The 13,839-nt window shown below is 35.6% G+C and overlaps 1 protein-coding gene across 3 annotated transcripts in view; it reads left to right on the top strand.

The window, feature by feature from the left end:
• BAZ1A (bromodomain adjacent to zinc finger domain 1A) overlaps positions 1 to 13,839 on the top strand; it is a 113,315-nt gene that overhangs the window by 66,708 nt on the left and 32,768 nt on the right. For all 3 annotated transcript variants that reach the window (XM_066342000.1, XM_066341999.1, XM_066341998.1), the window contains 5 exons: positions 1,061 to 1,185; positions 4,057 to 4,653; positions 7,090 to 7,253; positions 7,954 to 8,108; positions 9,767 to 9,915. In XM_066342000.1, the coding sequence (XP_066198097.1) occupies positions 1,061 to 1,185; positions 4,057 to 4,653; positions 7,090 to 7,253; positions 7,954 to 8,108; positions 9,767 to 9,915 (1,190 nt within the window). The remainder of the gene's footprint in view (positions 1 to 1,060; positions 1,186 to 4,056; positions 4,654 to 7,089; positions 7,254 to 7,953; positions 8,109 to 9,766; positions 9,916 to 13,839) is intronic.

The following is a 13,839-nucleotide window of genomic DNA, read 5'->3' as shown; positions in this document are numbered from 1 at the left end:
GCTGGTGAGCCCGCCCAAGCTCAAGCCAGAGATCTTGGAGTTTTGAACCTGGGTCCTCTGCATCCTAGCCCAATGCTCTATCCACTGCGCCACTGCCTGGTCAGGCAAATCTCAGTTTTTTTAAAAAGAAAATAAACATGTTATAGATCTCGCTTCACTTTTTTTATACTCATCTAGCCTTACTCATTTACATTATCTTGCTAGCTTCTGAAAACATTGGAGTTTACAAACTTCACTTTGTACGTAGAACATAAATGGTAGAATTTGTTTCAAGTTTCATACAATTTTAGCTTTAACTTGGACAGTATAATGGATTAGATGCAACATTCACATGGTGTTCATTCTGCCTACTTATATCTGAAATTTGTCTACCTTTCTTCTCCACTATTTGTCTACTTATCCTCTTTCTACTCTGAGCCACCATCTCATCCCAGCCAACTGCCTGGACTGTTATAGTGGCCACTTTACTGGTCTCCCCTCATCTGCTTTCACTGCCAGATAATTTTCCTCGTAGCAGCCAAAGTGCTTTCTCATAGATCATTTCCCTTTACTAAACTCTTTCGTTTTTTATATTATTGCTTTTTCTCTTTTTTTCTAACCATTGCTTTTTGAATAATTCTTGCAAGGCCCAGTATAATCTAGCTCTGCCTCTTTCTCACCCATATCCTGGATTACTTCTTTTTACTTTACATTCTCAAAATTATATGCTCTTTTCCTGTAGTATCACCTCTACTAGAAATGGAGGCTTCTCCCTCCCCATTCTCTCTAGTCTCTTTAGTTTAAATGTTACTTCCTCAAGCAAGCCTTCCTTGATCCCTGAGACTAGATTTGGTTCTCTTTGAAGTACTTCTATAACACCTTGAACTTCTCCTTTTTTAGTACTTACTATATATTTTAATTTCACAATAGTTTCTATTTTCTCTGCAAAACTATAACTCTGTATTATCTTGTTCACTACTTCCTAAGTATAATGCCTGGCACTTAATAGGCAGGCAATAAATATTTTATGAATGGAATTATAGATTTATTCATTAATATAATCTTTGTTTTTATCCTAAAGGGAGGAAGAAAGGGAAGATTTTGATACTAGCACTGAGAGTAAAGAAATAGAGCAAAAGGAACTAGATCAAGATATGGTCACCGAAGATGAAGATGACCCAAGATCACATAAAAGAGGCAGAAGGGGTAATAAAGAAATTCCTTAAGGACATGCTTACTTGTTTTTTTGTTTTGTTTGTATCTTTCTGAAGCTGGAAATGGGGAGGCAGTCAGACAGACTCTCGCATGTTCCCGACCGGGATCCATCCGGCACGTCCACCAGGGGGCAATGCTCTGCCCATCTGGTGCATCATTCTGTTGCAACCAGAGCCATTCCAGCGCCTGGGGCAGAGGCCATGGAGCCATCCCCAGTGCCCGGGCCATCTTTTGCTCCAATGGAGCCTCAGCTGCAGGAGGGGAAGAGAGAGACAGAGAGGAAGGAGAGGGGGAGGGGTGGAGAAGCAGATGGGCGCCTCTCCTATGTGCCCTGGCCGGGAATCGAACCCGGGACTTCCGCATGCCAGGCCGACGCTCTACCACTGAGCAAACTGGCCAGGGCCTGCTACTTGTTTTTAATTGATAAGGTGTTTTATTAATTCAGCTATTCTGAAATATTTATTAGAGTACTTCCATTTGTGAGTCAAGGTATGCTTTTTTTAAATGCCTAATTCATAGCTGTGACCATTTGTTATAACACAGTGTTATGAAATTACATTGGTATATTTATGAATACTTCTTTATTTATACGTCATTTATACTTTAGGAAAGAGAGACAATATACCTATCTCTTAAATAGGTGGGTTCTCATAACTTCTATTTTTGATTTTCAGTGAGTTTTGTTGAGTTTTTGTATTTACTACATTATATTAGGCCAAATAGAAATTTTTTCTTTAATGTACCTATTCAACATTCATTGAATGCCTATTAGATACTAGAGATACAAAGTTTAGTAATGCTGGTAATTGGTTGTCATATTTCTGAGAATGGAAGTGTCTGCTGCCTCTAAATGATTCCACAAATTCCTGGGTCAGAGGGAAACCTATTGATACGAAGTACTTCTGAGGGTCTTTAACTATCTTTATTTGATAACTGTTGAAGGAGATCCTTAAGTTTTTTCTGTTCCTGTAATTTGGATGCTATTTTTTTTTCTCCATTATTTTCTAAGTGGTTGTTACAGACAGAAAATCTGCTGTATCGTGGAGGTTATGTTCTCTGGTTGCAATGCAGTTTATCTAGAAACAAATAAACCTCATATGATAAGAGTTTTAAAACATACTTCCAAGCAGTGGGTCAAAGGAGAAACCCTAATGGAAACTAGAAAGTATTTTAAACTTATCAATACTACATGTTGAACTTAGAAATATAAAATAGAATAATCCCTCCACAAATACAAGGAAACAATACATACGAGTGGAAATTAAAAGAAAATAAAACTATAATAGAGGAGAACAACAAGGCCAAAATTTTGTTTTTTGAAAAAGATACAAACTAGACAAATGTTTTTTGAAATTGATTTTATATATATAAGTTTATGGCAATAAAGTTGAGAATGGAGGCAAATCCTAGAAAAATGTAAATTATAAAAATGGATTCATGAAAAAAATAAAAATGTGAACATTCTAAACTATTAAAGATCTTGAATTAGTATTAAAAATCTTCCTACAAAGAACATTCATTGTACCTCAACAACTTTATAGGTAAAATCTGCCAATTTTCCAATCTTATACAAACTCTTTCAAGCAAAACAAACAAAACAAAACAAAAAACCACATACACACACACACACACACAAAGAAAAAACACTCCCCAACCATTTAAGCAATTTGGCAGTGACTGAAATAAGAGAGGAATTTAATTCTCCACATCATAAATACCAGGCTGGTCACTAGGAATTCAGGCTCTTTCTGTCTTGGTGTTTCCATCCTCATGTTCCAAACAATTTATTATCATGTCTCCATTTTAGCTAGTAGGAAGAAAGAAAGATGAAAGGGAGGCACAACTCTGAAGTTATATATAATGCTTTCGTTCCCATCTCTTTTATCAGAAGTTTCTCATGTAGCTGTGCCTACCGGGGTAAGAGGGTCTGGGAAATGTTGCCCTTGGGGATTTCTAGGTACCTAACTAAAAGTTTCTTTAAAGCAGCAGTTAGTAAACTGCTCATTGGCCAAATATGGCCTGCCCCCTGTTTTCTTATAACCCATAAGCTAAAAGTGGTTTCTACAATTTCAAATAGTTGGGAAAAATTTTTTTTAAAAGAACAATTTTTGACAAGTGAAAATTATATGAAATTCAGGTTTCAGTGATCATACATAAGTTTTACTGAACACAGCCATGCTTGTTCATTTATATGTTGTCTATGGCTGCTTTCATGCTATCGTGGCAGAGTTGAGTAGTTGTGACAGAAACCATATGACCCATAAAGCTTAAAATATTTACTAGCTAGCCATTTTTAGAATTAGCTTGCTTACTCCTGACTTAAAAGGAAGGACTGAATATATGTTGCAGAATGACAGATTCTGCCACACTCTCCAGGATAGAAATCACAGGCTTTTGTGTGTCCCTTTTATATTTGTGTACCAATTTCTTATTAACATAGTGCTGCCATAACAAAATACCACAGACTAGGCGGCTGGAAGTCCAAGATAAAGGTGCCAGCCGGGTTGATTTATAGTGAGGTTTCTTTCCTCAGCTTATAGGATAGCACTTTTTTGCTATGTCTTCACACAGTCTTTCCTTTACACCCACAGTAGAGAGAGAGAGGGGAGGAATGCTCTGGTCTCTCTTTCTCTTGCTCTAATGACACTAGTCCTTACAGGCCCCCACCCTTATGACCTCATTTAACCTTAATTACTTCTTTAAAGGACCTGTTTCCAAATACAGTCACATTAGGGTTTAAGATTTTGACCTATGAATTTGGGGGCATACATTTCACTCCATCACATATAGTAACTTGGTATAGCCTTATATCGTATTTTTCTAATGAAATTTTAAAATATGACTGATTAAATGTTTCACTAGGGAAAAGGGGACAAAATGGATTTAAAGAATTTACAAGGCAAGAAGAGATCAACTGTTTAACAAGCGAGCTTCTTATTCCCGATGAGGAAGAAGCTTTAAAACTGGAACACCAACGAAAAGAGAAAGAGCTCTTAGAAAAAATCCAAAATGCCATAGCATGCACCAATATCTTTCCCTTGGGACGTGACCGCTTGTATAGGCGGTACTGGATTTTCCCTTCTATTCCTGGATTGTTTATTGAAGAGGATTACTCTGGTCTCACTGAAGACATGCTGTTGCCTAGACCTTCATCATTTCAAAATAATGTACAGTCTCAAAATGCTCAGGTATCCACTAAAACTGGAGAGTCTTTGATGTCTGAATCTACCTCCATCAATGACCAAGGTCCCTGTGATGATTCTGTGCAGCTGCCAAAACCAGTGCATAAGCCAAATCGGTGGTGCTTTTACAGTTCTTGTGAACAGCTGGACCAGCTTATCGATGCTCTTAATTCTAGAGGACATAGAGAAAGTGCCTTAAAAGAAACTTTGTTACAAGAGAAAAGCAGAATATGTGCACAGCTAGCCCATTTTAATGAAGAGAAATTTCATTTTTCAGGTAAGTTTTCAATTAAAGCTATTGCCTTTATTTTTCTCTCTGGTACAGGATTAAACATTTTTCAAACTATTAGAGCTATATTAAAATACTTGATCTTTCATTTGGACTATGCTGTCAGCTTGAAAGTTAGAGAAAGTTTGCCATTTAGGGAAACAAAGTTCTCTAGATTCCACTGGGTTCCATTTGTATTATAAGGGACACATCTAGCAATGTGGGAAGTCTTCCTGATCTCATTCCTTTATTCGTAGGTTCTTAGTACCCAAAGCACTGAGGTTACCATCAGTTTTAGAGATCTAATAGTGAGTGAAGTCACTCACTAAGGATTTTGGCTGAGGGTCCATCACTTGGAGACTAGCTGCAAGAGCAGATCAAGTAGCAACATTTCTTGTTCGATGGCCGGTCCATTGGTGACAGATAGGCATTTTTAGGTATAAGTTTTTGTTACTAAATAAATTCTCTAGGTAAAGAACTCTTAAATTTGGGGATATATTATAATCACTACCTTAGTTCTCTTCAGAATTAAAAACTGTGGCTCATGCTTCATTTTTTAATGGCTTTATTAGATTTAATTCATACACCGTACAATTCAGTTGTGTTTTAGTATATTCACCGGTATGTACAACCATCACACAGTCATTTTAGAAATTTTCATCACCTCATAGACACCATATCCTTTAGCTACCACTCCATAGACCTAAGCAACCACAATCTATTTTGTCTCAATAAATATTCCTGTCTGAACATTTTATATGAATGATGTTATATAATGTACGGTCTTTTGTGACTGACTGCTTTCACTTAGCCTGTTTTCCAGATTCATCTAAGTTGTTGCCTGTATTAGAACTTCATTCCTTTCTATGGTCAAATGTTCCATTGTACACATTTTATTTAACCATATGTTAGTTGATGGACATTTCTATTGTTTACCTCTTTTGACTATTTTGAATAATGCTACTATAAACACATACAAGGTTTTCTGGGGGGGGGTTGTTTATTTGTTTTTTTGAGAGAGAGAAAGACAGGAAGGGAAAGAGATGAGAAGCATCAACTCATAGTTGCAGCACTTTAGTTATTCATTGATCACTTCTCCTATGTGCCTTGATCGGGGATTTCAAGCCAAGTCAGTGACCCCTTGCTCAAGTCAGTGACCTTGGCCTTCAAACTGGCAACCCTGTGCTCAAGCCAGGCCAGCCTCCACTCAAGCCAGCGACCTTGAGATTTCAAACCTGGGACCTCAATGTCCCAGGTTGACACTCTATCCACCACATGTCAGGCATCATACAAGTTTTTCTGCAACATGTTTTCATTTCTCTTGGGCATATGCCTAAGAGTGAAATTACTGGACTATATGGTAATTCTCTTTAATCGTTTCAGGAACTGCCAAACAACAGTGTATGAGGGTTAAGATTTCTCCACATCCTTGGCAACACTTGTTATTATCTGACTTTTTGATTCTAGCCGTCCTAGAGGTGTGAAGTGGTACTTTGTTTTCACTTCCCCAGTGAGTAAGGATATAGAGCGTTTTTTCATGGTGTTATTGGCCATTTGTATATCTTTCTTTAAGAAAAGTCTGTTCAGATCCTTCACTCATTTTTAATTGGGTTATTTGTTTTTATTGTAAGCATTCTTTATATATTTTAGATACAAGTCCCTTTTCAGATATATGATGTGCAAACATTTTCTCCCCCTCCCTTTTTTTTATTGCATTTGGAGTTTTACTGTGTTTGGATTTCTATATTATCTCATGATCAGAACAGTCATATGAGGTGATTGTATTTTTTAACCCTTGGAGTAGTACAAATGTTCATGTACGTTCTCGTGCCTCCTGACCATCCAGAGTATGATTATATAAAAATTTTTATTTTAAAAATGTGTAAGACAACATTAAAAAAGTCAAATGTATATTCTTTTTTTCCATAAATTGGTTATCAAACAAACATGATTTTGTGTGTGTGTGTGTGTGTGTGTGTGTGAGAGACACAGCGAGACAGAGAGAAAGAGAGACAGGGAGAGACAGACAGGAAGGGAGAGAGATGAGAAGCATCAATTTTTCATAGTGGCTCCTTAGTTGTTCACTGATTGCTTTCTCATACGTGCCTTGACGGGGGACTACACAGACCGAGTGACCCCTTGCTCAAGCCAGCAACCCTGGGCTCAAGCTGATGAGCCTTGCTCACACAAGATGAGCCTGCGCTCAAGCCTGCAACCTTGGGGTTTCGAACCTGGGTCTTCCATGTCCCAGTCCAGTGCTCTATCCACTGTGCCACTGCCTGGTCAGGCAATCAAACGTAATTTTAAGTTAATAAAACTATAACGGAACTAATTTCATTTTTTGAAAAAAATCTCACTCCCAGGGGTCAGTGAGCATTAAAAAAAACTCGCTACTCAAAGGGTTAATAAGGAAATCATAATAAAGGTATTGGATAACTATTGCAGACAAACCTCAACCTGATAGCAAACCTACGTATACTCGGGGAAGAGTTTCCAATACATATGATCCATCTCAGATGTCTGCAGAGAGGCAGCTTGAATTGAGGCTGAGAGATTTTCTTTTGGATATTGAAGACAGAATCTACCAAGGAACATTAGGAACAATAAAGGTTTGTACCTGTTCCCATTTTTAGCTTATCTGAGTACCAGAATTTTGGTCATGTTTGTTAATTTCATCAATATAGGCAACTCATGTGTGTTTTGAATAAATACCAGTGAGTGATATATTTTTTAATAAAAGCTTATTATTTCCCTGTATCAAAATGTTTATGTATGGATATAAATCTTTCTTAAATATGCTATATGACTATCTGCTTTCTTAAGCAGAATTTAGTGAACACAATTGACCTTTTTAATATTACTTTTTACTATTTTTAAAATACCTGTTTTATGATATTTTCATCCAAGATGTTGAAATGTGTAAGGATATTTTCTTCTTCCTTGACCAGCTCCTGCCTGCTCTGCTGAGTCTGGTTTGTTTATTGGTTTCTTTGTTACCTTTTTAAAATCTGTAAGTAATTCATGCTTGATACGTGTGTTCTGTTCATTGCTTTGCTATTATCTATCACTTTTTTGCTCCTCTCAGGTGACCAATCTTAGAATTGATTATGATTTCCCTACATAGAGTAAGGTTCTAAAGTTTCCGTCTATGAATGATATGAACTCCATTTTGACCACTTAGCAATCTTATTTTTAGATCCCCTTTTGATTCACAATCTGTTCTAGAATATTCATAACTTTTTCATCTGTAGATTGAACCTCATACTCTTTAGCCAATTTCTAGGGTTAGTAATTTGGGTTTTGTTACAGGTTACAGATCGACACATCTGGAGATCAGCACTAGAAAATGGACGGTATGAGCTGTTAAGTGAAGAAAACAAAGAAAATGGGATAATTAAAACTGTGAATGAAAATGTGGAAGAGATGGAAATGGATGAGCAAGCAAAGGCCATAGTAAAAGACAGGTATGGAGATTTTTTTTAAAGTAACCCTCACTTTTCCTTACCACTCTAATAATCAGGTATTTTCTAATGTTAATGTTTCTTTTTCTTCAAAAAAAAAATTGTTTTAAAATCTTACTGTGAGGCCTGACCTGTGGTGGCGCAGTGGATAAAGCATTGACCTAGAATGCTGAGGTTGCCGGTTTGAAACCATGGGCTTGCCTGGTCAAAGCACATATGGAAATCAACCACTATGAGTTGATGCTTCCTGCTTCTCCCCCCTTTTTCTCTTTCTCTTTCTCGTTTTCTTTCTCTTTCTCTCTCCCTACATTATCTAAAAAAGAAAAAATGGTAATACTTATAACCACTTAAATGATTCTGCTTTGACCTCAGGATCTCTCTTATACCACTCTGTACTAATATAGCTAAAAGACAACTTTTTAAGATAATGATAATTTCTCAAGCTTCAAAAAGATCTCTGAACCCTGGCTGGTGGCATAGTGGATAGAGTGTTAACCCAGATCGCCAAGGCCACTGGTTCCAGCCCAGGGTCACAGACTTGAGCCTGGCATTGCCAGCTTGATCCTGAGGACACCAGTTCAAGCCCTGGTCAGGGCACATATGAGAAGTAATCAGTGGCACAACTAAATGGAACATTAAATTGATGCTTCTCTCTCTCTCCTTCCTTTTCTCCCTCCCTCTCTCCCTTCATCTCTCCTTCCATCTCTCCCTCTGTCTCTCCCTCTTTCCCCCTCCTTTTCCCTTCCTCTCTCTCTCTCCAAAAAAAGTCTTTGAACTTAAGCTTTTATTAATTTCAGAAAATAACTTTATACTATCCATTTTTCTTTCCTGTAGGAAAATTTAGTAAATTATTGTAGACTTAAATATTGTTTAAACTATTAATCAGAACCTGTATCTCTATATCTATAGATAGACACTTTTACTTTTTTGGAGTTAATTTGGATAGTATCTGCCCATAAGGAGTTTATTGTCTGGAAGGAATTGGTAGAGAGACATTAAGCTAGCACTAATAGAACAGGGTGAGAGTTCTGGTAGAAGTAAATACCAATTGCAAATGTAGTTCATAAGAGGCTGCTCGTCTAGATAGAACATGTAAAATACCAAAGGAAATGCTAGAGGAGTGACTCTAAACCTGAGACCTAAACGTGGGGAAGATTTGATATTGGGAGGGAAGACGATAAATGAAAGGCTTTGACTGAATGGATTTTCCTTTTAAGTGACCATTTTAGCTGCAGCATGAAGATTTTATTGCAAAGCAAGTAAAACTGGAGGCTCAGGAACTGGTTAGGAGGCAGCTCCAAGTGTCTTTCTATCCAGTAAAAGTTGAAGCAAGAAAAATAGAGATAAGCTGCCTGAGACACTTACCCTTTAAGGCCTATCACAGTGTCACCTCTCTAAACCTTCCCCCCATGCCTTGTTTCATCCACATTCAAATATGTCTCACCCTCCAAATATTTGTCCTTCTGACCTCCTTAAATAACTTGATAAGCAGTTTAGCTTTTGATTCATATGTAATCTCTCTTTCCTACTATCTGAGAGTCCTTGTGATTGAGGAAACTTTCTTACACAGATATAAGTTAGCATTTGGATGAATTAGTGGACTCGACTCTCACTTAATAGTGCTTTTAACTACCACAAACTCTTCATTGTTTTAATAATAGACTTTGGGGCATAAAAACAGAAGCTTCAAGTACTGTCTCCACTAATTCAAGCACACCACAATCAGTGAGCAACGTGGTTCACCATCTGGCCATGGCACTCTTTCAAATAGAGCAGGGCATCGAGCGGCGTTTCCTCAAAGCTCCACTTGGTGAGTAGCTTTTTAATTCAAAATATTAGTTATATTTTAAATGATATTGAAATTTTCCTTTAATTAATAGAACTTTATTGGCTGACATAAAATTGATTGTATGATTTGAAAAATTTGAGATTATATTTTAACTTTATAAGTTTTTTCAAGTGAGATTTATTTTTTAAATAATAATTAAATACTGTTTTTTAAAATCGATTCTAGTCATTCACTCATTTTAATAACTGTCTTTTTAACTATTTCTATCAGTATCTTCTTTTGTGAAACCATCATCAAAAGATTACCAAAACCTGTGACTGGCCAGACCCTGAATAATCAAAGATTGTAAAAAAAATTTTGTCATTATTTAAAACAGAATCCCAAAGAAGCTACTTAAATGCCCACCATTGAGGATGTGGTTTAATAATTTGGGTCACTAACATAAACACTGTATAAAAAGTGTTAAATCAGAAATACCAAGCCTGACCAGGCGGTGGTGCAGTGGATAGAGCATCAGACTGGGATGCGGAGGACCCAGTTTCAAAACCCCAAGGTCACCGGCTTGATTGAGGGCTCATCCAGCTTGAGCATGGGCTCACCAGTTTGAGTGCATGGTCGCTGGCCTGAACATGGGATCATAGATATGACCCATGGTCGCTGGGTTGAGCCCACGTGCTCTACTGTAGCCGCTCCCACCTCCCCCCACCCTCCGTCAGGGCACTATGAGAAAGCAGTTACTGAACAACTATGGAGCTGTAATGAAGAATTGATGCTTCTCATCTCTCTCCCTTCCTGTCTGTCCCTATCTGTTCCTCTTTCTGTCTCTCTCTCTGTTCAAAAAAAAAAGAAAAATTACCAAGTGTTACAGGGAACAAAAATGAGGAAATTTTCTATAATTTATGGTTAGGATGATAGAAATACTATCTAGATCATGTTTCAGTAATTTATGAAATTAATATGCTTTTAGGGACTAATCAAGGAACATAATCATTATGTCTTTAGGAAAATACGTGTTTCAAGTTCCAAATCTATTTTCATGTCACCCTCTTTCCCTGTGGTCTCTCTGATATGTTGAATTAATTTATAATTTATCAGATCAAGATAGTTTATATTTCAATAATAGGGTACTAGAAGAAACAATTTTTTAAACCATATCTTTTTGGTCTCATATTGAAAGAGCAATTTGAATAGACTAAAATCCTTTAAAAATTATTCGAATATTATTGTGTTTCCCCAAAAATAAGACAGTGTCTTATATTATTTTTTGCTCCTAAAGATGCTCTAGGTCTTATTTTCAAGGGATGTCTTATTTTTCCATGAGCAAGAATTCACATTTATTGTTGAACAAAAAAAATCAACATTTATTACATACTGTAGTCATGTCATCACAAACATCAGCATAACCAGCCGAACTCTGAATTCCGTCAAGAATCTCTTGTGACTCTATTTCCATGTACAACAATCTACCCTGTTTCCCCGAAAATAAGACAGTGTCTTATATTAATTTTTGCTCCTAAAGACATGCTACGTCTTATTTTCAAGGGAGGCCTTATATTTCTAAGCCTGAAAAAAAATTGCACTAGGTCTTATTTTCAGGGAAACAGGGTACCCGTTGAATAGTAAGAACAAAGTTTTAAAAGTAGATGTGCTATCAGCATTTTAGAATGTGACTATATTTGTGAAGTGTCCCTTTTTAAGTTGAAGAGCTTCTGGCTAATATCTCATTGTTTTAATAAGCCTATTCATATTTTTTATAAATTGATAATTCCACTATGAGCTTAATAACTCACTTTATACATTGAAAGTAGCATTAGTAAGAAATTAAATATGTATGATCACAGCTCACAAATCTGTATCATAGTTAGTATTTACTATATCACTCCTATCTCCCAGTCTTCAATATTCCTCAATATTTTCTGTCTAAATTAAATTACATGTACAAGGGTCTCTCTGTATTATTTCTTACAACCATATGTTGAAGCTGCAATTAAAGCTGCAATTAATTCAATTAAAATTTCAATTAAATGTTATTTGTAAATTATGTAGCTCTTATAAATGTAAGATATTACTACTCATTAATCCTATGATTCCAAAAGGGGTAAGGGATAAAACACAATTCTACTGATTTTTATACTTCTGAAATGGCAATCAGTTAAAGTTGTTTATAAATTCAAGGGGAAAAAATCAAATTAAATGTTTAGTGTGTCTGTATTTTCATCAGAAAATCTTATTAACTATCTAGACAAAGGAAAAAAAGTTAATATTGGGAGATGTTGCAACTTATATCTGGTAGGTATATGAGAGCTCCAGTGTTCTTATGCTGGTTTGTACATAGCATGTTAGAACAGTCATTTCATCCTGAAAAATATATTTTTTAATGTTTTTAATTTGGAATTTTAAAATAAGAAAAGATCAACTTACCTTACTTACTACATTGGTGGCACATGTTGGTCAAAGTCGGATGTTAATCATTTATAATATGGATGTTACCATTACTGCCCCATAAAAAAATTAATAGTAAAATTGATATCTGTAGCTCTTTATGTATAAGACTTTGAGGAGTCTGTTTTGAATGGGACAGGAGGAGATTGAGGTGCCACTGGGTGTTTTAAGATTGTCTGAATATTTGGAGCGAGGTAATCTAGAATATCATTAATCTGAGACAGAAGATGTGGTTCCACTTTCTGAATGTTTGGATAGAATATAAAAATTCTCCATTCTTGATAACTTTTCAGCATAGCAAATTAACTGCAGTGGGTATTTTCCCAGTTGAGCTTCAGAGGTTATTTCAGTTTCTTGAGGAAGCAAGTAAGAAATAAAAATTCTACTTATGTTCTACCTTCCCTAATACGTCCATTTTATTCTAGAGATTAATCACATTGATAAAACTATGCTTTTTTTTATAACTTGGGAAGATAATCATTTCAATTAATTATTTTAGGTAAAATTTGTGAAAATCATTTAGGTTAACGATTTTGCTATTTGTAAAATCATACTTATGGTTAAACCCTTAAGCTATGAAACATCCTCAAACTAACTTTATCAATTTGAAATTAGGTAACACAGAAATTGATAAAGATCAAAAGGGAGATAGAAAAAAAAAGGACAAGAAAAAGAGAGAGGAAGATCAATCTAGTGTGAGAGATGGTAAATTTTTAACTTAAAAGAATTTTGTCTTTTTAAAGAATTATGATTTTACTTTCTATATAGCTGAATACTGATTTGCATATTTAGCTTTTGAAGGAAAACCTTGGATGTGATATTTTGGAAGGGTATAATATCATTTTCCTAACATTTTCCTTTCTACATTTTACACTTCAGCTAATTCAAACTCTTTAAGTCTGTATATAAAAAGTTAACATTGATGAATCTTAGTTTACTTTGACAGTAATGAAAAGATTGAAGAACTATAGAATGCGTGTTTATTTATTTTTGCATACCATATTTACTCATGGCTTTTTTTTTTCCTAGCATAGGGAGATTTCCAGGTTAGGAGTTCTTGTTTGATCTCCTAGAGAAGCCCACATGGCATGGTCACAGTGTGCAATACAGTGGCCATCAACAGTATTAAACCTCCCAGTGTAGTATTTGATATGACTCTACCAATAGTTTATATTAGTAAAATTCTTTCATTTAGTAATTTCTTGAGTTTATCTGTGCTAGTATAATGGAAGAGAAAAGAGAAAAGACATTTCTACCTGTGAGCATTGTATAATCTGAAGAAGCAAGGTTTAATATATTTTTTTAAATTAACAGGAAAATGGAATCAGTAGTAAATACTGTTTTTTTTATTTAAATATTATATTAAAGTAGGAAAATGTAGGCATCAATATATATTTATTTTATATTTAGAATATATATTTTTTTAATATATTTTTTTGCCAGATGAGCCCACGCTCAAGCCGGCGCCCTCAGGGCTTCAAACCTGGGTCCTTATATTTAGAA

The sequence above is a fragment of the Saccopteryx leptura genome, chromosome 6 (genome assembly GCF_036850995.1).
Source record: "Saccopteryx leptura isolate mSacLep1 chromosome 6, mSacLep1_pri_phased_curated, whole genome shotgun sequence".
Taxonomy (NCBI): Eukaryota; Metazoa; Chordata; class Mammalia; order Chiroptera; family Emballonuridae; genus Saccopteryx; species Saccopteryx leptura.
The sequence above is the reverse complement of the archived record's forward strand: the minus strand, read 5'-3'. Positions and strand labels throughout refer to the sequence as shown.